The sequence below is a fragment of the Vicugna pacos genome, chromosome X (assembly GCF_048564905.1).
Source record: "Vicugna pacos chromosome X, VicPac4, whole genome shotgun sequence".
Taxonomy (NCBI): domain Eukaryota; kingdom Metazoa; phylum Chordata; class Mammalia; order Artiodactyla; family Camelidae; genus Vicugna; species Vicugna pacos.
Genome location: NC_133023.1, coordinates 50,584,383 through 50,608,417, shown reverse-complemented (window position 1 = coordinate 50,608,417; position 24,035 = coordinate 50,584,383). Strand labels below are relative to the sequence as shown.

Here is a 24,035-nt window from a genome sequence, read left to right as displayed (position 1 = left end):
ATCACTATCTATTTATAAGTCTATCATTTTTGTCTATCTACCATGTATATGTCTAACCACTTATTTTTTAAATGATTGATATGTTTTTAAAACATGAAATATTTCAAATATGTAGAAATATTTTAAATGAAGAAAAATACAAAAATAAAAATGCCCAGTTACATGACATCAAGAATTAATAAATCTTAAAATTTTGCATATTTTCTTCAGATTTAAAAAAATGAATATTCCACAAGCTTAGTGGCATTCCCTTTTTGATCCTTTCTGAGTTCCATTCTCTCCCTACCTCCCCATTAGCAACCACTATCATGAAACTGTATGTCTCTTGTTGGTAGGCTATGCTACAGTAACAAACCCCCAAATCTCAGTGATTTAAGGCAATAAAAGTTTATTTTTCACTATGAAAAATTCTTACTCCATCTTCTAACTGTACCATCAGACCATGTGGCTTCCAGGTTGATGGGACAGGGTAAAAGATGGAGGAGACATACTGCCTCTTAACTACTGCAGTCTGTATGTGGCACACATTACTTCTACTCATAGCCCATTGGCCAGATGTACTCAGATGGCCTTACTACAAGGGTGTTTGGGAAATGCAGGGAAGCATGTGGATAATTGGTGAGCACTATGACTCTGCCATACTCTCCACCTATGTTTTGATACTTGTATTCTTTTGTGATATAGGTATATATCCATAAGCAATATCTGCTATTATTTATATTTTATGTTTTATATATAAGTACTTGATACAAATATCAAGCTATATACTCTCTTTCTCCACTTTGCTTTTCCCCTCTGGATCAGTTATATTCATCCATACAGGTCTTTTATTTTAAATGCTATATAATCATATTATCATCTATATGATATTATTATATATTACATTACAGAATTATATCATGATTTATTTATCATGTGCCCTACTGATGAGTATTTTAGTTTGTTTCTATTTTCCTAGGTTATATAACTAGATGTGACATAGAAAGATCATAGGATATGTGCATCTTCAAATAACTGTGCTAATTTATACCATACTAGCAGTATATGAAAGTTTCTCTACTTTATTCTTTATACTTTTGCCACAAAGAAGTAAAACTAGTTTAGCAGTCCTAATTGAAGAAGACACTAGGGACAGGATGTTGGTCTGAGAAAGTACAGGTCCAGTGTCAGGGTGACTATTGACTACCTACAATGACTGACCTCTCCCACTTTCTTGTCTCACAGGTGCCTTCCAGTTGAGCTTAGTGAAGGCAGATGTACCCACAGTGTCCCCTCAGGAGGCCACACTTGTTGCACTGGTGAGCAGTCTGCTCATGGTGTTTACCCTGGCCTTCCTGGGGCTCTTCTTCCTCTACTGCAAGCAATTCTTCAACAGACATTGCCAGCGTGGTAAGGGTAGCTGCTTCATGTATTACCTGAATCAGGATCAAGGCTCTGACTAGCAGAAGAGAGACATTTTCTGGGGCTGAGAGTTAATGAGGCTTCCCTACAGCCTGGAAAACCCCAAGGATGGACTCTCTAGGGGGTGGCAAAAGAAAGCATGAGACTTCAGAGATGATTGAGGATGATCCTGTGAGTTTATAGGACTGATTCATTAAGGTGTAGGGGTTCATAAAGGAATACAACATTATGGGAAAACCGTTGGGAAAGGAATCTGGGGACCTAAATTCTAAATCCACTTCTAAATCATTGTGTAACTTTGGATAGGTCATCTAGCTTCTTTAAGCCTCTTTCTCCTTAATCTTTAAAATGAGAGAGAAAGTTGATTTCTGAGTCCTTTTACAAGTCTTCATTTCTACTAACAGCTATAGATTCTGGAGCATGTCAGGAATGGAGGAAGGCTGGCTGAAATGAGACACGACTCTAATAAATATGAATGAGGTCTAAGGCAACAGTTATCAGTACAATAACAACTGAAATATAGGTAACTGAGAGTCCAGTGTCCAGAAGAGTTGGCAAGCTTAGACATTTATCCTCAGAAAATAATTATACCCAGAGAGGTCTGGGCCAGCCCATAGGACATGGCCATGTGAAATCTTAGATTGAAGGTCATATTTAAAGCCCGGATTAATATCGGGATCTGTTTTCAGCACCAACTCTAGCCATTAGCCTAGAATGTGGGACAGAAAGTCCAGATCACTGAGGGGAAAGATGGGGAAGGTGGGATGCTGGCTGGCCAGGATCAGGCAAGGGTTTAGATATTTAGTCAAGAATACTGAGGCTCAGTGCAGCTTCATTGCCATCACAGGAACTGAGAACTAGGCAGAGACACCAAAATAAGGACCGAGGCTAGTAAGTGGAGTTGGTCTAGTAAGGAAGAAGGAGGATATATTTTACTGGATATGCAGGTACTTAGAACTCCTCTTCAGCCCATTGGATACTTGACCCAAAGCAACACAATTTTTTTCAACCTCTGTTTGTGTGGGAAAATCCTTCTTAAGTAGGCCTGCCTTGGCCAGTTTGGCTCTAGTGCCTGCCAGATGATCTTCAAAAAGCCTAGCAGATATGTTTGGCTTAAGTAGAGGTGAATCTAGAATTTCAGGGAATGCACGGCACAAGGGGAACACTGTTGGACCTTTATGACCCTTCTCAAACTCTACTTCTCTCTCCTCTACTCGTTGGCCTGGAATATTGTGGCCAAGGGTGGACCAACCTGTCTCTTACTTTGGAGGCTAGTTTCTCAGATAAGAGCTATTGCCCAGTCCCTGGGCATGGGCATGAAACATGGGACATGAACCATTTGGGCCCCAGGGCCCAGAAAGAAGAAGATGAGGCAACATCTGTGAGATGCCTGTCTCCTTCCTCCTGCCTCAGGAGGGGAGAAATGGATAACCCTTCTCTGCTCCTCCTCTGTCCTCAAGATAATATTGCAGTACCCTTTTCTGGGAACACAAGGGTAGGCAGCTCCCTCAGGGTCTCCATAGGAGAAATAGGATTAGACATTTTTTCATTTAGGGAAGGTGTTTGTCAGGAGTCACTGACTTACATGCATACTGCGGTTGTACAAGTGAGATTAATATGTGAATTAGACCCAGTATAAAGTCCAATAGAGAGGAATAGGGACTGTGGCAAACTAAATAGTTCATCCTCTCTAAAAGGGGAATCTACTACTAAGCAGCTTCAGCTGTTTGTTGCCATGTGGGAATATTGAATGTTTCATGATCTTCTGAATTTTCAAGAGAAGCCAAAAATCTGGATTTTTGTATGAAATAATATTGAGCTCTGACAATGGGTTTTAATTAAAAAAACACAACCACAATATGGGGATCAAACCAACATGCATTCCATAGTCTTTCAGTTTGTAACCTGATAGTGAATCAGACTTATGCATGTCTATCACTGTAATAACAAATTACCACACATTTAATGACTTAAAACAACACCTACTTATTATCTATTTCCATAGATCAGAAGATTTGTAGGCTTGGCTGGATCTTTACCTTGACTCTCACTAGGCAGAAATCAAGATGTTTGCTAAGGTTGCATTCTTTTCTTTTTTTTTTTTCAAGTTGTACAACATAAGTTTAATGAACATCCATCATCTCACATAGATACAAAATTAAATAGAATTTTTTTCCTTGTGATGAGAACTCTTAGAATTTACTCTCTTAACAACTTTCACATATGACGTATAACAGTGTTAATTATATTTATTGTGCTGTGCATTACATCCCTAGTACTTTTCTTTTAAACATTTTTTATTGAGTTATGGTCATTTTACAATTTTGTGTCAAGTTCCAGTGCAGAGCACAATTTTTCAGTTATACATGAATGCATTCCCTTCTGAAAGCTCTAGGAGAGAATCCATTTCCTTGATCATTCAGGAAGCTGGAAGAATTCAGTTCCTTGCAGTTATTGGGCAGAGGTCTCACTTCCTTGCTGACTGTCATCTAAGGGCCATTCCCAGTTTCTAGAGACAAAACACATTCTTTGGCTCATGACCCCTTACCATTTTCAAAACTAGCAACGGTGATCAAGTCCTTTTCATTTCACATATATCTGATACTCTCTCTGACTCTTCTGCACCCCTCTTCTACTTTTAAAGACACGTGTGATTACATTGGGCCCACCTGGGTAATCCAGGATAATCTCCTGGATTTTAAAGTCCATAATCTTAATTCCATCTGTAAGGTACCTTTTGTCATATAACACAGCATATACACAGGCATAACACGAAGGAATGAAGATCATGGCCAGGGTGTGGGGTTGAAGGGGATGGCAGTTTTAAAAATCCTGCTTCCCACAAAGGGTTGCTCTTTCTCTGAAGAAATTGACTCTTTTTTTTCTGATCCACTACCAGGTAGCCTCAATCTGATACACCAATGTAAATGTGTTTCTCAACTGTATCACCTTAGCCTGGTGCTAGGTACTTCAGTCCCTGGGTCCCCAGGGAGGGAAAGAGGAGCACTAGTTCCCAGATTTCGCCCTATCTTGTGCTCAGGACCAGATGCCCTGCTGAGAGGAGCCCCTCCCTGCCTTTGGATGACCCCATGGCTTTCTGCTTCAAGTTTCAGGAGGTTCGCTGCAGTATGAGGCTGACGAAGCAGCAGAGGAGGAATCTCTCTTCCCCGTGCTACCTGGCCAGGAGACTAGTCCTGAGTCCCCACTGAGTGAAAACATCTTTGAGACCAAGCCACTTAACCCCATCCTGGAAGATGACTGCAGCTTGACTCATGGCTTCCCCACACAGGAATCTTTTATCTTGGCCTCCTGTGCCTCAGAGAGCCATTCCCACTGGGTGCATACTCCCATCGAATGCACAGAGCTGGACCTGCGAAAATTTTCCAGCTCTGCTTCCTATACTGGAGCTGAGACCTTGGGGGTGAACACAGCTGAAAACTCTGGAGACAGGCTGGAGCTCACTGTGTCCTTTGAAGTCCCCAGCCCTTAACTCTACTGAGGTGAGCTGGAAAGTTAGGGCAGAAAGACCAGAGATTGGGGACCTCCCCCACAGAATTCTCCTCTAGAGGACTGTTGTTCAGTGGGGCTAGGAGTGAAGAGCCAGCAAATTAGGAACATTGGTTGATGGAGGGACAACAGTGGTAATGCTAATCTTTTGAGCCAGTCACTCAGACATCATGTATCTGGGCCTACAGTTGTCAAGGAACTGGCCAGGTTGACATGACATCAGTTTCTCTATCCTGGCCTTGTGCAAGCTCTCTCAGGGCCCCACTGTTTAATAGTCAGATTCAGTTATCTCCCATCATGTGTACAAACACCAAGGCACAGTGGAAAATATAAAAGCCTTGGCATCTGGCAGCCCTATATTTCAAATCTACCTCCATTCCTTAATGCTATGTGAAATTTGTGTAAATTACTTCACCTCTCTGAGCCTCAGATCCTTAATTTGTAGAAAGTAGGAAATACTACTTACCTTATGTTGTGAGGGTTGAATGAGAAATGCACATGCTAGTGCTTTTTACAGTGTTTAATGCATTAGAGTTGTTTAAAACATGTTATTTTTTCTTTCCTTCCCTCACCCACAGTCACAATTTATACATGCCTTCATATATGCTACACTCATCTAGTCTTCATAACATCCCTTTGTGGTAAGCAGTTCAGAGTTTGTTAGCCTCATTTTATAAAGGCAGGAACTGAGATGCAGAGGGGGAAAGTGATTTGTTCAAAGTTACAGAGCATTTTAGTGGCCAAACTGGGCTACAGCCCAGGTTTTAGAGCCCCAATTCAGAGCTTGTCCAACTCTATCAATGTGACTATTCCATAACCAATGTTACTTTCTCAAAAGCTTAAGTAGCATGGGGCAGTATGAGGCATGAGGGTAGATTCCTATTTTTCAACTAACGAGCTATTTTCACCACCCATTTCCATATTTCCCCAGCTATGATATTGTCCAGGTCCCCCAGTGACTCCCACTCTCTAATTCTTACCTAAGGAAACGTGAAAAATATGTAGGTAAAAGCCAAGACTGCTATTAAACCTCAGGCTAGATACCTTCAACATCATCTAGTCCAACCTCCCATCCAAGTCCTCCAATCCATGTTTGATTCCCTTTTATAATAACCCCACACAGTATTTGTGTCATCTTTGCTCACATGCTTTCAGTGTCAGAGAGCTCACAACTGCCCAATGTGTATTGCAGCTATGACTGGTGGAATTGAGCTCAATGTAAAGAAAACTTTCTGTCTCCCTGTAGTAACCACCCATGGGTCCTTGGGCTCTCTTTCTTTGGCCTCACAGACCTCATCTGCTTCTGCATTTCATGATAGCCCTAAAGAAGTCTAACTAGCACCTCCTCTCTAGAAAGTACCACTTTGGGTTCCTTTAAAGTATGGAGTCTTAAAACTGAACCCAGTTTCGTGAGAAATAATGTCACCAATGTAGAGTAGGCTAGAACTGTCATCATGTCATTGCCCTAGATAAATGATGCATTTCTGCTGTTGCACCCTAACCACTGGCTTAAACCCTGTTTGTTTGCTTGTTTGTTTTTTAAGGGATGGGGAGAGGAATGAACTAGTGAGCTCACGTCATAGATTTCTAACTTGCTCTGCTCCCTCCCTAGGTCTCTTGGGCTCCTAGCAGTCCAGTCATTCTCCTCGGACTCTCCTGACTTGTTCCAATACCACAACAGCAGCAGGGGTGTGGGATGTGGTATCCACAACAGCCTATAATCTACGGATGGGACACATCCTATCCCATCCTACTAGAGGATTGATTCTTCACCACTTTCTGAAGACTGAGCAGCAGCATTTCTTGCTTTCCTATTCTAGCTAGCTGGGAAAGCCAGCTTCCCCAGCCATGGAACTACTAGACATGTTCATAGCTCAGCTTTATTATAGAGAAGAGGGAGGAGGACAATAGTGAATGTGGCAGAGTTTTACTGCCTGCATCTTTGGACAGATGAACCTGAAGAAAGAGCCTCTCAGTACTCTGTTGATACACCTATCTAGCACTTTAGGGACAAAATCAAAGTCTTCCCACTTTAAGTCCTCTGTACAGACACACCTCCCCAGTACACACACACACACACACACACACACACACACACACACACACACACCCCTACACACATCCTAGGGGAGGCCTGACTTCTTTATCCCCCATATATCTCTTGGACTTCTGTGGCTGTGACAACCATGGAGCTAGTTCATTTGCCCCCTAGAGTCTTTCTTCCTACATAAGGTTTCTTACTTTCTTTAGTGGGGATCCAAATCAGTGTGTTTTTAATCTTTAAAATGATATTTCCTGAAGTCCCTTTTATTTATCTTCTGTTTTGCCTCTTTTGTCCCTTCCTGGTGCCTGGTCTTTTTAAGCCCAAGGCTTTCTTTAGATTCCCAGAGCCAAATTCAGATCTCAGAGCTTTGGTCTTTGAAGGGACACTCAGTGGTGCAAGGGTGAATATAAAGGCTAGGAACCACTCCCTATCTTGAAATCTTCATTTTCTGGAAGACAGTGTTTTAAAGTAAAAAGATTTTGGCTTTCTGGCATATCTGTTGCAGAAAACAACTCTTTTTGGAAGAAAAAAGAGTAGAGAGACAAACAAGACTTTTATGTCTGAATGTGAATGAGGTAATGTCCTTGCCCACCATACTAAGCCTATTCTCTCCCCTTCATGCCATCTCCCCTACCCCTACCCTTCAGACATCCTGGATGTATACTCTCTGCCAGATCTCACCCCAGTGCAAAGTTAAGAGGATTTCCATTCATCCCTGCCCCTCAATAGGTCAGAAAGTGAGAATAGCTACAAGATCAGACAAGAGTCTTTGTATCTTACCTCTTTTGCCCCTGGGGTGTAAAGAGAAGAGATAATGGCTGGAGCCAGTAGGAGCATCCATTCTACTTGCCCTCCCTCCTGCATTCCTCTGTTCAATTTAAGAGTCTCTGTTCTTCATTTAGGCAATGACTTGAGACTATTTAGCAGTGGGAGGGGGACAAATACCCCATATTTAAAAGCCTGCTGCAGGTAGATTGCAGATATTTGAGAAAATCTGTCAATTATAACACTTTAGTGCTGTATAGTCTAAAAAAGTTCATTCCTACATTATGCCTATTTTAAAGATGAAGAACCTGAGCCCTTGACAGGAGTAGTAGCTTACCCAAAGAAATTTGTAGTTGGGAAAGACAACTTGCTCCACATGCCCACCCCCAGACCCAGGTGTGGATCCCATGGCTGAGAATAGAGGCTAGGGAAGGGCAGATAGAGAAGACACTACTCTTGGCTGTGTCAGAGGGATAGACAGGGCTGTTGGAGGGCACTGGTTATTTCTCTCCACTAGACACTGCTCAAATAACCCTTAAAAGATCATTAAGGAGCACAGGGAAGAGACTTAGGAGATTGATTAAGGCAGTTCATCTCCATCACCAGAAAAAGCAACTGGTCCCATAGTCTAAGTGCTGCTGAGGCAGCAGTATAGTCTAACATTGAAAAATAGCACATGACTTCATCTGCACCCAGGACAGTGATGGTTTGTTTGTTTATTTATTTATTTATTTATTTATTTATTTATTTATTTATTTTTCTTTTGGCTTTACTCTATCTGAAGCTCTTACCTCCTATGGCCTACAAAGCCCTTCCCCTTCCTACAGGTCCCTCTAGACTCGCTGCATTCCCTGGGTCAGCTGGAAGTTCTTACACATATTTGAAGAGCAAAAGTTCTGTGTTGCAGCATAGGGCAGGGCATCCCTGTGGATTTCCTGGGCCTCATAATTTATTTGAAATGCTATAAATCTCCACCTCCAGCAGGCAGCAGAGCTGGAATTTGCCCTCTTGTAACCTTACAGAAAATTTCTGAGCCTAGATTGGAGCCTGATTTCCCCAAACTCCCTCCCATCAGTCCCCCAAAGATATTTCCCAATATATACAGGGGCAGCTGAGTAGGGAGAGGAAAGGAGCCCCACTGCCTCTTTCTATTGACATGTCTATTGGATCCCAGTTTTCTCACCACCCCTTCCCATTCGATTCTTTCAGAAGTGTGCTTTTGCTTTAATTCCTACTTAGAAATCTCATAACTAGGGAGGAACAAGCTCCTTGGAGGCTGTATTCTTCTTTATTATCTGATTATTTTTCTGAGGCCTGCACAGCTAGTTCCTGTCCCACAAGTACTCTGTAGTTAATTAAGTATATTAGGTAGCATGTACACTTCGTCACCAAGTCCTACCCCTGGCAAATGAATGTTCCTTACAAGAAGATCTCTGCTTTCAGGATTTTATTAAATACATCTTTGGGGATAGTTTATCTACAAACACTGATTAAGGCCCCCCTAAGGCAACCCATAAGTCAGGGTGCTAAAAAGCACTTGGAAAAAACACCCCATTGTACTGGACTGAGAATTAGAAGCAGTCGAATTACAAGCCTGCACCAGGCAGCCTGGCCTCATATAAGTGCTAATAAATATGTGTGAGCCAAGGGTTTAGGCCTTGATTTTTAGGTTCTCTGTATTTTTCTTTCTGGGACAGTTTATTCTTAACTCACTGGCTCTAATTAGTCATATCTACTGCTTCTGGTAGGGCAAAAACTAATTACCCAAACAAAAGGTGATTCAGCTTGAGCAGGCTTTAGGTGTTCAAAGGTCACCATATGCCTGGCTGTGGTTCAAGCCCAAGTCTAATGCTACTGCATCTATGGGAAAGATAGTGATATATCACAGTTGTAATAACAATAATATAATGATAAAATGTTACAGCCAGCCCTCTTCACTGTGCCTGCTCTAGACTTATAATTTACAAAGCTCTTTTACTTTTATAGTCTCATTTAATCCTCACAAGCTCCTGAATAGGGTGTTATTATATCCTTTTTAAAGATGAGAAAACCAGCTCATATTAAATACATGGCTTGTCAGGCCAGCAATCAATCTGGTTCAAGTCTCCTGATCCCCAGACCACCACTTTCTCTCCCATTTCATGGCTTCTCTTTAACAACTGCTTTAAGATGGTGCAGTTACCATAGTGGCCCTGGGGGAAACACTGAAGAAAAACCAGCAGCCATGTAGCTAAATTCCCCAATAGTATATCCACAAATAATCATGACAAAGCTCATTGTAAGCCCCACTCAAGGCAACAAACTTCCTGGCTAAAATACCCAGCCCAGAATAACTTCTTAGCACTGAACTTTTCTGTAGCAATTAAGACACTAGATTTGGTTACTGGGACTACCTCAGTGCACAGATGTGCCAGTCAGGAGCAGGGTCCTCATGGTGAGAACATTATCTGACCATCCCAAGTCATACCCAGAATCACCTTGGTTCTAACTTTCATTCTGAAGTTCAAAAATTGTAGTTAGCAATTAGAATAAGGAAATGAAGTTTTACTTTGCTTTTTAAGGTATCTTGGGTAGAGGTGTGGTGAAGCATGCTTTTCTTCTTTATAATTGTGGTTAGCCATGGAAAATATCACACTGAAGTGTTTGTCCCATGGCAGATGCTTTTAAAGATTTCCTTCTCATTGCTTTTAAAGAGCAAGCATCTTTGAAGGCCTTGCTTTCATGTATCTTTTCTATTTAGGGGTTATTGGTCAGTGGAAGCATAAATGGCACTTGATAGAAATGTTTTCAATATGCCCAGAAGACTAGATAATAGTTGAGTTGTCTATATTTGAACTAGCAAAAGAAAGTTGTCATTATTTATAACAGAGGGGATGTGTTTGCTGGGGATGTGATTGGATTTTTGATTCAGTATCTTCTCTGTACACCTGAATTTGGATTTTGACAGAGAGGAGTCTAAGAAAGCAGCTTTCTCCTCCAAGGTTCTCAGACCCAGGCTAGCTAAAAGTGTCAATACTGCAGCACCCTCTCCCCAACACACAGCCCTACTATACTGGGAAAATAATCTCTCATGCCCCAACCCCCTGCTTACCTCACTACCAAGGTCTCTGGTGTTTTGCATTTAATGTAGATAAATTTTAACTTCTATTCCTTCCTAAGTTGGTTATTTATAGAGATTTTGTTTAATCTTGAGCCATATGTATGTGTGGCTACTGGCAGAATTGTTACTTCTGATGATCTGAATATATGTCATATTAGCCAATAATGACAAATACAGCCAAATACCTTGTTTATTCCTCTACTTTCAAAGAACTAAAGTACCTCATTTGGCTGATGTGGCTTTGCTCAGTGAGTACAGCAAGGAAATGTGTTTCTTATCAGTTAATCCAGCACCAGAGGTATTGGAATCCACTGACTTGTCACCTAGGAGATCTGGGTTATACTCCAAGCTCTCCCTCTATATTTTTTGAATTGTTTATGACATTTATCTTTTTGTCTGTGCTACAGATCTACTAGAAAATCTTGTGATCTAAATTAATACTTCATAAACAGGGTTTCATGGCCCTAAGAGGACTGTGCATGTCTTTGAGGTCTTTAAAATCTCTAGGAGTTTGTGTGTGTGTTTTCATTTTAATCATAATTTTGTTTAAAAAAATATAAGCATATTATGTCTAGACCATCTAGATGATTATCTCTTAAGAGTACTAACTGGCCATTTCGGAGTCTGTGTTTGTGTCTACCATCTCATTGGATTCAAGGAACCGCCTAAAGAGATACTACTTAACTTTGAATGCTGTGCTTTACTATGATGTTATTTAAGAGCTAGAGAAATCAAGTTCCTCTCATCTTTAATATTCTGTGATCCTGACAACAACACATGTTGACAAAGATATGGATAAATGGGGACGCTCATACATTGCTAGTGGGTTTGTAAAATGGTGCACCCACTTTTGAAAACAGTCTGGTAGTTTCTCTAAAAGTTAAAATTAGAATTACCATATGATCCAATAATTCCACTATATATATATACCCCAAGATAATTAAATACATATGTGCACATGAAACTTTTACACAAATATTCATAGAAACATTATTTATAATATCAAAAAAGTAGAAATAACCCAGATGTCTATCAACTAATGAATGGATAAGCAAATTGTCATATATACATATAATGGAATATTTAGTAATACAAAGGATTGAGCTGACACACAATATGTCATAAATGAACCTCAAAGCAAGCCAAGTGGAAAAGCCAGACACAGGAGATCACATATTACGTGATTCCATTTATATAAAATATCCATATAGACAAACTGATAGAGACAGAATGTATATTTGTGGTTGCCTGGGGCTGGGGGTGAGAAAAGGAATTATAGATGGTCTCTACTTTATGATGGTTCGACTTAGAACTTTTTGACTTTATGATGGGGTGAAAACAATAAGCATTCAGTAGGAACAATACTTCAAGTTTTGAATTTTGATCTTTTCCTAGGCTAGCAACATGCACTATAATACTCTTTTGTGATTCTGGGCAGCAGCAGTGAGCTACATCCCCCAATCATCCATGAAATCCTGAAGGTAACCACTGATATACTCACAGCCATTCTGTATCCGTACAACCATTCTGTTTTTCACATTCAGTACAGTATTCAATAAATTACATGAGATATTCAACAATATAATATAAAATAAGCTTTGTGTTAGATGATTTTCCCCAACTGTAGGTTAATGTTTAAGTGTTCTGAGCACATTTAAGGTAGGCTAGTCTATGCTATGATAGTTGGTAGCTTAGGTGTATTAAATGCATTTTCAACTTATGATATATTTATCAGCACATAACCTGACTGTAAGCTGAGGAAGATCTATAAATGTAAATAAGCATGAAGGGGATGAAAATGTTCTAAAATTGAGTTATGATGATGGCTGCAACACTTAGTAAAGTGTATAAAAATTGTTGAACTGTACACTTGAAATGGATGCATTTTATAATATGTAAAATATACCTCAATAAAACTATTTTTAAAAATATTTTATGATCACTGATCTGAGTAGACTTGTGTTGATTTAACAATTTAATTATTTTCCAAACACCTGCATTGCCAGAAACAATCTCTATCTCAGTCAACCTCTCTCTCTCTAAGACAGACAGACTCTCTCTCTCTCTCTCTCTCTCTCACACACACACACACACACACACACACACACACACATACAACCCAGTTACTCAGTTAGGACAAAAGAAAGAGACAGAAACAGAGAGTCCTCTTCAGTCCTCTTCATTTTGAGCTCTCTGCATAGTCTGAAGGAAAGAGAAAGGATGCATCTAGAAGGAACTTATAGGACAAAAACAGGAAGCATAATTCAAAACCAAAGGGGGAAGAACAGAGGAAACCACTATAGCTTCAAGAGTGAGTATAGGAAAAGAGGTATTGGAAGATACCATCATGGGCTACAGAGGAGTTTTTTAAGGGAGCCACCACAGAGTGAGGGAGGATTAAATGGGAGTTACTTGGCAGGTAAGAAGCCAGGACTTACGGTGAATCTGTCCTGCTGCTGTGTCAAAAAAAGACCATTTGGCCCAACTGGTCTCTCATTCTTAATAAAATTTTGAATGTTGATACAGTGGGATAAATTTAACTCTCTAATTTATGGATGGTGATTAAAGCATAGGAAGGGTTAGCACTTCTCTGTCAGAGTTGATACAAGTGTGTGCTTGTACCAGTATATGGCAGTGAACTTCTACTCCTTACCTTAGAAGGACATGGGGGGTCTAGGAACACTTGCATATTTCTGGGCTGGTGTGATGTGCTTTCATTTTATGTTCACAACATAATTGGCAAATTTCTGTGCACCGAGCAATTAGTCTTTTAAGGCCTCAGAAATTGTGTGTTAGAAAATGTGTGTTAGTGGTTCAGATGCTGCTTTCTTGGACAAAATGGATCCCCTGTGAGAATAGCTGCCTTGTCACATGGCTGTCATCCCTAAAGCCTTTTGTTTCCTTGTGGTTTCTAGTGCCAGCAAAATCTTCTCCTTAATATACTCTTTCTGAGGAACAGTTCAGTGAAAGGGAAGGGGAAAGCAGTGTTTAGCGATTATCACTCATGTGCTTTCTCACTTTCATATTTTGTCTCATTCACTTTTCATGATGTCTCCAGGTGGCAGGAGCTCTTTATAACCTTCATTTTACAAAAAAAAAAAAGAAACTGAAGGTCAGACAGGCTTAATAGATTTTCTGTGGTTATATGGTAGTAAATGATGTGCTAGAATTCCAGTCTTAAGTCAGTCTGACTCTGAGGCACAAACACTTCCCACTATGTCTCGGCTGCCTCCCTCAGACAGATTCCAAGAAAGAGAATCCTATTTATCCCACTGGACCTCTCACAGTTCCACACTTGGAAGGCTTCATCAGAGAGTTTCCCTAGGATTCTCTATTACATAGTTATGTCAGCTCATGGTATATTAATCATTCCCATATAATCAGAAAGGCCACAATGACAATGCTTTCTCCTTGGCCACAATGTTGCCACTTAAAGAGCACACTGGAGATCTGAGTTTTTATTTCACCATCATCATCCCCTAGCTGGAGTAAGAAAAGGGTACTTTTCTTGGCCTCAGTTTCCCCCATGGCACACAAAGGAAATTGGATTCAGTGATCTCTAAGTGCCTTCCCACATTGATGCCCAATAAACATACAAGACTGACTTTTGCTATAGAATCACCCTTAGTAGCAGGCGATATCAAAGGAGAAGGACAGACAAGATAACCAGAAATGGTGACTGGAAAACAATTGAGTAAATAATAGGAGTCTTATTTTTGTAACCTATGGGCTTTATTGCTGTTTTCCATTCCCTTTTGGAATCAGCTTTTTTAAAATCCTGTGACATTTTAACTGAATATTAATTAAATGTGCCTCTAGGAATTATTTTCAGATCCTTCAGATGCATCTGAGAAAGTAAGCTTTCCACAAGTAAGAACAACAAAGAGACAGATCATGGGGAACTTTTCTTCTCATTGATGTGTTATCTGTAAATCCAGATCTCTTGGTTAAAATAGTACATCAGTAACAATATTGAACAATATTTTATTATACTGAACAACCCATATGGATAAAGATTAAAAGACCTGGGTTTGGTTACAGACTATCTCCATGAAGACTTAGTTGTTGACAATCACTTAATCTCTTCTTGATTCCACATTATCACTGTCTTGTGTGGGATGTGTTTCTTATTAACATTAATTGAACCTTCCTACTCTAGTCAAAAACTCCTGTAGCAGTTGTTCTTAACCTTGGCTTTATACGGGAATCACTTGGGGAGTTTTAGAAGTACTGATGCATAGATTTCATCCCTAGAGATTTTAGCTTAATTTTTCTAGAGTAAAGCCTGATCACAATTTAAAAACAAAACAAAACAAAACAAAAATAAGAAACAACAACAACAAAAAGCTCCCCAGGTGATATTAATGAGTAAACAGGGTTGAGAACCTCTTCCCTACAAGAAAATTCTCTCTCCTATTCATGGCTTTCTTTATCATGTCCACAGGTAATCTATTTACTCTGCTAAATGGTCCTTTGAAAACTTCCATCAATAATTTGTTTTCTGCTTCCCCATCTGTAGGCAGAAATCAAGAGATACGGTACCAAAGGACAGTTGGTTTTCCTTCTCTTAAACTAAACTCTTTGCCCATTAAGGTTGAAATCGGTATTCTTCCTAATCTGTATTAACTAATCCCCTACAAAGCATCCCAATTACAGTATCAGGTATAAACTTAATCTATAATACAGATGGCTTCTAATTTGCCAGCTTCCTGTAAAGATCCTGAAGGCTGTGAAATCAAGCCACATCCAAACTTAACTTAAAAACAACAAAAAAAAAGCTTCAGGTTCCAAACTAAAGTTGCATTTCTCTATTCCTCCCACTTAAGTACAGCCCATATCTCTGGACATGACATATAAAACAAATATGAGAAAGTCCTGAAAAGTGGAGAGAAGTCAGACCATCTAGGAGCTATGGAACCTGATGAATGATATAGCAGTGAGTTCCCTGGGTATTATTTCTGTTGTATATATCTCAGACTGGGTGGGAGAAAATCCAGCAACACAGAAATTCCAGTGAGCTATTAATGCCAATAAAGTCCCCAGGAAAAGCCTGCTCTGTCCAGCCAGAAGATATAGAAAGAGTCAACCTAGCAAGATAGAAACCTTCTAGTTAATAACTTCCTTACATTGTGGAAATGATTGTGGCCCCATTCCTATCCTTGTCATTAAAGGCAGTGTGGGAGCCAAGACTTCTGCCCTTGCCCTGCTCTAATGAAGTATCCCTTCCTTTTTTGCCAAAGCCATATCATAGAAGACCAAATGAGGACTGGAAGCTTTAACCACTGCCTTGTGGTAACAAACACCTCTCAGTGATATCAGTAGAGATCTACTGGGGGCTGGAATTCCACCCTTACCTGGTAATAACCAGACAACCCTCCCATTCCCCACCAGTTTCAGTGAAGGATGAATGGGAAGCTAGAACATTCACTACCAGCCAGAAGTAACAAGGCATCTCCCCACTCAGAGATGTCAGTGGAGGCCACAGGGGGAACAATAAAACGGTGCCACTTCTCCTCCTAGCCAGGGTGGTACCATCAGAACCCTAGAGAAGATCTGAAACTCCTACCTTTCCCCAACAGTAAAAAGTCACCCCTTACCTCTGAAGTATCAAGGAAAACTGAGTGTAAGACCTGAATTCCTACTCCTCACTTGTCAGTAAAAACAGAGTGACCCTCCTTCTGCCACTGGTGTGATGTCAGAGGAGGCCTGCTAAACAGAATATATTGCAAATACCCAGGGTTTCATAATATAAAACACAAAATGTTCATATACAATAAAACATCATGTTCATAGGAAGAATCAGGAAAATTTCAACTTAAATGAGAAAAAACAGCTTATATCAATGAAATGACATAGATGTTGACATTATCTCACATGGGTGTTACAGCAGTCATAACAGTGGTTCAATGTGCAAATATGAACTTGCTTGAAGCAAATAAAAAAGTAGTAAATCTCAGGAAAAAAACAGAAAGGTCAAATAACTTTTAGAATTGAAAAATGCAATACTGCTAATAATTCAATGGATGGACTCAAGAGCACAGTGAAGAAGGCAGAAAAAACGAATGAACTTAAATATACAGCAATATTAATTATTCAGTTCAAACAACAGAGAAAAAAAGTGAACTGAAGAAACCTGACAAGATACTGGCAATGAATAAGTGAAATTTAAAATTTAAAAACACATTATTATTTACATTAGCAACACCATAAAGATCTTGTACAGTATGTACAGGATCTTAATGAGGAAAACTACAAAACTTTGATGAAATAAACTGAAGAAGAGCTAAATAAATGGAGAGATATTCCATGTTCATGGATAGGGAGTCTCAATATTTTCAAGATGTTAGTTTTTCCAAATTGGACTTATTGATAAAATGCAATCCCAATCAAAATCCCAGCAAGTTATGTTGTGGTTATCAACAAGGTGATTATAGAGTTTATATATAGAGGCAAAAGACCCAGAATACCCAATACAATATTGAAGGAGAAGAACAAATTTGGAGGACTGATACTACCTGACTTCAACACTTTACTCTAAAGCTATAATAATCAAGACAGTGTGGTATTGGTGAAAGAAAAGACAAATTTAGATCAATGGAACAGAATAGAGAGTCCAGAAGTAAAGCCACCTACATATAGTCAACTGATCTTGGACAAGGGAGCAAAGGCAATACAATGGAGCAAATATAGTCTTTTCAGTAAATGGTACTGGTACAACTGGACATCCACGTGCCAAAAAATAAATCTAAGCACAGATCTTACACTCCTCACAAAAATAAATCCCAAATGAATCACAGGTCAAGATGTAAAATGCAAAATTATGAAAGTCCTAGAAGATAACATAGGGGAAAATCTAGGTGACTTTTTAGATGCAACACCCAAATCAAGGTCCATGGAAAAAATAAAAAAAGAATTGATAAGCTGGACCTCATTAAAATTAAAAATTTCTTCTCTGTGAAAGACACCATCAAGAGAAAGAACAGACAAATCACAGACTGGGAAAGAATATTTGCAAAAGATATATCTGATGGAGAAGTGTTATTCAAAATTCATAAAGAACTCTTAACACTCAACAATAAGGAAATGGACTAATTAAAAAATAGGCTGAAGACCTTAACAGACACAGCACCAAAGAAATATAAAGATGGCAAATATGTTTATGAAAAGATGCCCTACACCATATGTCCTCAGAGAAACTCAAATTTTAAAAAATGAGATACCACAGACATTTTTTTAAATGGCAAAAAATCAGACCACTGACAACACCAAATGGTGGTTAGAATGTGGACCAACAAGAATTCTCATTTATTACTTTGTTCTTAATTTTGTGTGTGTGTGTGTATTTCTATCATATGTATAGATAGACTGATGTAAATACCATCACAATCATAACTGTTCAAAATAACTTCTTAGTAGTAATCTTCATTGTCACAGCCCCCTAACATTTTATACTTATATGTATGGTATAAAATGAGTTATTCTTTTCTATAAGATATGAAGTTTAGATCAAGGAGTTTTGTTTTGTTTATTGTTTTGTCTTGGTTTCTTGCTTATGGACATCTAATCGCCATTGTTTGAAAGGGCTATCCTTACTTTCTTGTATTCTTTTGAAGTTTTGTCAAAATGCAGTTGATTGTACTTGTATGAGTCTATTTTAGAACTCTCTATTCTGTTCTATTGAAATATGTATCTCCACCCCCCGACTATTAACACACTGTATTGATCAATGTAGGTATACAGTAAATTTTTAAATGGTAAGAGTGATTTCTCTTACTTTATTTTTTTAATTGTTATAACTAGTTCAGTTCCTTTAACATACCTTAACAATTTTAAATTAAGCTTGTCAATATGTAGAAAATAATCCTGTTGGAGTTTTTGTAGAAATTGTATTAAACCTGTAGATCAAATTGAGGAGAATTGACATCTTGTCTTTGCTGAGTTTCCCAGTCCATGAACAAAGTATACCTCTCCATTTATTTGTTTTTTTTTTTGTTTTGTTTTGTTTTTAGTTCTTTAATTAGCATTTTGCAGTTTTCAGGACATAGATCCTACATATTTAGTTATATTATACTTAAAGATGTCATTCTATTTTTCACCTATTATAAATGGTATTGTGTTTTAAAATGTGGTTTCTAATTGTTCATTGCTAATGTATAAAGATGCAATTGACTTTTGTGCACTGACCTTTTAAAGCTGTGTCATTGTTAAGCTCCCTTATTAATTCTGTTCTTTCTCTCTCATGGTTCTTTGAGTTTTTGTATGTAGACAACCATGACATCTGATGATAAGAACAATTTAATTTCTTCATATCCAATCTGTACATATTTTATTGCTTTATTTAACTGGCAAGGACTTTCAGAATTATGTATAATAGCAGTGGTGACAATGCACAAAATTGCCCTCTTCACAGTTTTTGGAAGAAGGCGTTTAGTTTTTCACCACTAAAGACAATGTTAACTGTGGCAGTCTCTTTATCTGATTGAAAACATTCCTTTATATTTAAAATTTGGTGACAATTCCTGTACTAAGTTGTACTGAATTTGATAAAAATGCTGTTATATACTTATGTTTTTTTTCTTTTTTATAATGTTAATATGGTATTTTACATTGATTTTGAATATTGAACAAGTTTTATGCTTATGAAATAAATTCTTCTTTTCAAGGTTTACTGTTGTATATTGATAGTTTTATTTCCTAAAACTTTGTTGAGCATTTTTTGAATTTATGTTATAAATGCTATTTGTAGCTTAACACATCTATCACCTCAAATAGTTACCAAATGTGTCTGTGTGTGTGTGTGTGTGTGTGTGTGTACGGTGATAATAATTAAGACCTAGTCTCTTAGAATCTCTCAGGTATACAATATACTATTGTTAACTATAATTAACATACTCTACAGTAGGTCCCCAGAATTGAATCATCTGATAAATGGAAGTTTACACCCCTTGACCATCATAACCCGTTTCCTTTTTCCCCCTAGGCCCTATGATACTGTTTCCAGGAGTTCATCCTTATTTAGGTTTAATATATAATTAAGATCATACAGTATTCTTCATTCTCTGTCTGACGTATTTCACTAAGCAAAATGAATCCTTGGTTCATCCATATTGTTGCAAATCTAAGGATTTATTTTTTTTATTTTTCATTGATTTTAAAAAATTATTTATTGACCCAGGGGGCCAAGATGGTGGACTAGAAGGATGCTAGTATATCACCTCTTCCACAAATACACCAAAACTCACATCCATGGACCCACTCAGCCAACCAGAGCACCTACCAAGCTCTCAAAGAACATCACCCTCTAAGTGCCAAGAATCTAGTAGGAAAAAAGAAAAAAAAGAAAGAAGAAGAAGCAAAGCAGTGTGGGACCAATCCCATGGGGAGGGAGTGGCAAAGAAGGAATAGCACTTGTTCGCTGAATCTTCCACACTCCAACTGAGAGGTCAGCGGGGCTGAGGGGAAGCCTCTGACCCTCAGATCTGTATGGAGCAACCCTTGACTGACAGAACTAAGTTAAACAGGCTTAGAAGGTCTCTGCAAGCCCCAGCCCTAGAGGCAAAGTTGTAGGTGGGGGACTGGACAGGCTGCATGAGCCGGGCAGAGGAATTAGACAGCTGCACTGAGGCACCCCTGGGGGACTTAAAGTGCTGTTCACTGTGGATGAATGGGTACACAAAGCATAACAACCTGAGCCCTCCATAAAACAACATAGCTGATGTGCCCTGGAGTAAGGGTGCCATATTCCATCTCTGAAAACCCACCAAAGGTTTTCTGGAGAAGAGAGGCGGGGCTCAGCCACAGCCACCATATCCTCCAGTGCTTAGTACCCAGGAAGGGGCGGGGTCAAAACCTGAATCCTTACCTAAGGGCTTAGCAGCCTCAAAGGCCAGATGGAGACTTGTTTACATCCTGAGACAGATAGGATCTTTCTGCTCTGGTACTTCAGAGAACTTGCACCACCAAGACAAACAAGGAGCTGAGTTTTGGCAAAGAGCATGGGTGGGGCTTTTCCACCTTCTTACCTAAGCCCACCTATGGAGTGTGGACCTGGGGTAGATCAGGCAGCTGCACAGAGCAGGGGAGTGACTGGCACCGGGAGAAGGCGAGTGGCCACCCGCCTACATGGGAGGAGTGCAGCACCTGACCATGGTGCTGAGAAGGGTTGTGATCTGCCTGCCTACCTCATGGAGCACAGCATTTGACTGTGGGATCTGGAGGGGGAGTGACCTGTCCACCCACCATGAAGGAGGAAATCACCTGATCTCAGTGTTGGGAGGGGGTGCAATTGGCTTGCTGACAGGCACTGGGAGCAGCACAGATGAAGAATGCTAACAGAGGGCCTCTGGAAGCAGCAAGCTGAGATTGCAAAATAGGGAAATGACAGACAGAATTCTTGATAAAATCATTAAGAGTGCACAGTCTCCACAAGAACATATCTTGCCCTTTACTTTTTATCTCTTTTATTTTATCTTTTCAATTTTCTATTACCTTTTAAATGTTTACTTTTTAAACAATTGTATATGCTTCCAGTTAAATTCCTTTTAAATATTTCTTTTAAAATATCTTTATTAATATTTTAAAAAATCCACCTTATTTCATCTTTCTCTTGGTTTTGATCCCTGTTACTGATTATTAACATGTTTTGAATATATTTTTTGCTCTTTTCTAATTTTAAAGGTTTTTAAAAGATGTCTCATCCTGATTGCTATTCTGCTTCAACGTGCTCTTTTACTACTGATTATATAATGTTCTCAAAACTTTCTTCCTCTCTTCTATTAAAATTCTCTCTTTTTATTTTATCTTTTTATATCTGTTCTATTTTATATTACCTTTTAAATGTTTACATTGAAAACAATTGTATATGTTCCAGTTTTAATCCCTTTAAAATTTTTCTTTTAAAATATTGTTATAATTATTATTTTTAAAAATCCAACTGATTTAATTTTAATTTCTCTTGGTTTTCATCTTCTGTTATTGATTATACACAGTTTTCAAATATTGTTTTCTGATCTTTTCTCCTTTTTTTAAAAAGATTTTTAAAAGACGTCACAACTAGAAACCTAGTCTGAATCAAATTGCCCTTCTTTATTGATTATAAACTGTTTTCAAATTCTATTTCTCCCTTCTTTTAAAATTCTTTCTTTTTTTAAGTTTTATTACTGCATAGGCATTAGATACATAAATAAATAAATTCCTTAAGGAACACAATAGATAACTGACATTCCATAAGCCACAGTGCCAGAGAGAGATGAGCAAGATGAAGAAGCAGAGGAACCACTCCCAATTAAAAGAGAAAGAGAAATCCCCTGCAAGAATGATCAATGAAATAGATAGTGGTGGACTACTAGATCAAGATTTCAAAAAAGGAGTGATCAAAGTACTGAAGGAACTAAAAGAGATAGTGTTAAGAGATATAAAATATGTCAAAAATGAAGCTATAAAGAGGAGCCAAATAGAACTGGTAAACTCATTTTCTGAGATGAGAGCTGATATAAAGGCTGTACAAAGCAGACTAGATAATGCAGAGGAATGAATAAGTCACCTAGAAGACAGGACAACAGAAAGCACCCAATCAAAACAGCTAAGAGAAAAACAAATAAAAAAATGAAAACAATGTAAGGGACTTATGGGATAATATAAAGCATGCAAACCTATGCATATTAGTGGTTCCAGAAGGGGAAGAAAGAACTAAGGGAATTGAAAAGATATTGGAAGAAATTATGACTGAAAATGTCCAAAACATAAAGAGAGAATCAAATATCCAATTACGGGAAGCTCAGAGGGTCCCAAACAGGAAGAACTAAAACAGACCCACACAAAGACATATCTTAATCAAGATGGCCAGAGTCAAGGATAAAGAAATCGTCCCAAAAGCAGCAAGAGAAAAACAAAGAGTGACTTACAAGGGTACCCCCATAAGGCTCTCAGCTGATTTCTCTACACAAACACTACAGACAAGAAGAGAGTGGCAAGATAAAATCAAAGTCACAAGTGAAAAAAAGATGAAGCCTAGGATACTCTATCCAACAAGGCTATCCTTTAGAATAGAAGGAGAGATAAAGAATTTCACAGACAAGCAAAAACCAGAAGAGTTAAGCAACAATAAACCCATGCTAAAAGCAATATTGAAAGCTCTACTCTAAATAGAAAAGTAGTAGGATGCTACAGAAATGAGAAACTCATAACTGAAAAGGTGATAACTACCATGAAATACAAATAGATAACCACGAAATTGTAAAAGAAGACATGTAAATCATTAAGAGTGGGAGAAGGAAGCAAGAAAAAATGGAGTATTTTTCTTTCTTTCTTTTTAAAATTTTTGTTCTCAGTAGGATGGGTTTGAGATTATATTACCATCTGTTTCATAAAAACAGTTATAGTAATGGGTAAATAGACTTACAAAAAAGGGTAACCACAAGTCAAAAACTTACAAGTGAGTCACAAAAACAGAATAAAATCCATAATAATGTAAAGGAAAATTACCAAACCACAAAAGGAAGAAGAAAGGAACAAAGAGGAAATACAAAATGAACTGCAAAAATAAGTTCAAAATGGCAATAAACACACATCCATCATTAATTACTTTAAATGTTAATAGACTAAATGCTCCAATAAAAAGACATAGAGTAGCAAACTGGATAATAAAGTAAGAACCTTCAATATGCTGCATACAAGAGATCCACTTTGGGGAGAAGGGCACATATAGATTGAGAGTGAAAGAATGGAAAGGATATCCCATGCAAATGAAAATGCCAAAAAGCAGACAAAATTTCAGACAAAATAGACTTTAAAACAAAGGTCATAAAAAAGATAAAGAAGAACATTTAATAATTATTAAAGGAGTAATACAAGATGAGTATATTACACTCTTTAATAAATAAGCACCCAATACAGGAGTACTTAAGTACATAAAACAATTCCTAACAGAGATAAAGGCGGATACTGATGGGAATACGATCATTGTTGTAGATTTTAACACCACAATAACATCGCTAGAGAGATCTTCCAGACAGAAAATAAATGAGGCAACAGAGAAATTAAATGACACAATAGAAAAATCAGATTTGGTGAATATTTTCAGAGCATTACATTCTCCAAAAATAAGACATATATTTTTTTCAAGTACACATGAAATATTTTCTGGAATTGCTCATGTACTTGGGCTCTAAAGAAGCCTCAAAAATTTTAAGAAGATAGAAATTATCTCAAGTATCTTTA

General features: G+C 38.3%; 1 protein-coding gene across 3 annotated transcripts in view; it reads left to right on the top strand.

The window, feature by feature from the left end:
- Positions 1–4,891, top strand: part of EDA2R (ectodysplasin A2 receptor) — a 62,714-nt gene extending 57,823 nt beyond the window's left edge. The window contains exons 4-6 of one of the 3 annotated variants that reach the window (XM_072956535.1): positions 1,225–1,389; positions 4,268–4,324; positions 4,509–4,891. In XM_072956535.1, the coding sequence (XP_072812636.1) occupies positions 1,225–1,389; positions 4,268–4,324; positions 4,509–4,891 (605 nt within the window). The remainder of the gene's footprint in view (positions 1–1,224; positions 1,390–4,267; positions 4,325–4,508) is intronic. The other 2 variants (XM_072956536.1, XM_031675205.2) reach the window with 2 other exon arrangements.
- Positions 4,892–24,035: the final 19,144 nt, after the last annotated feature.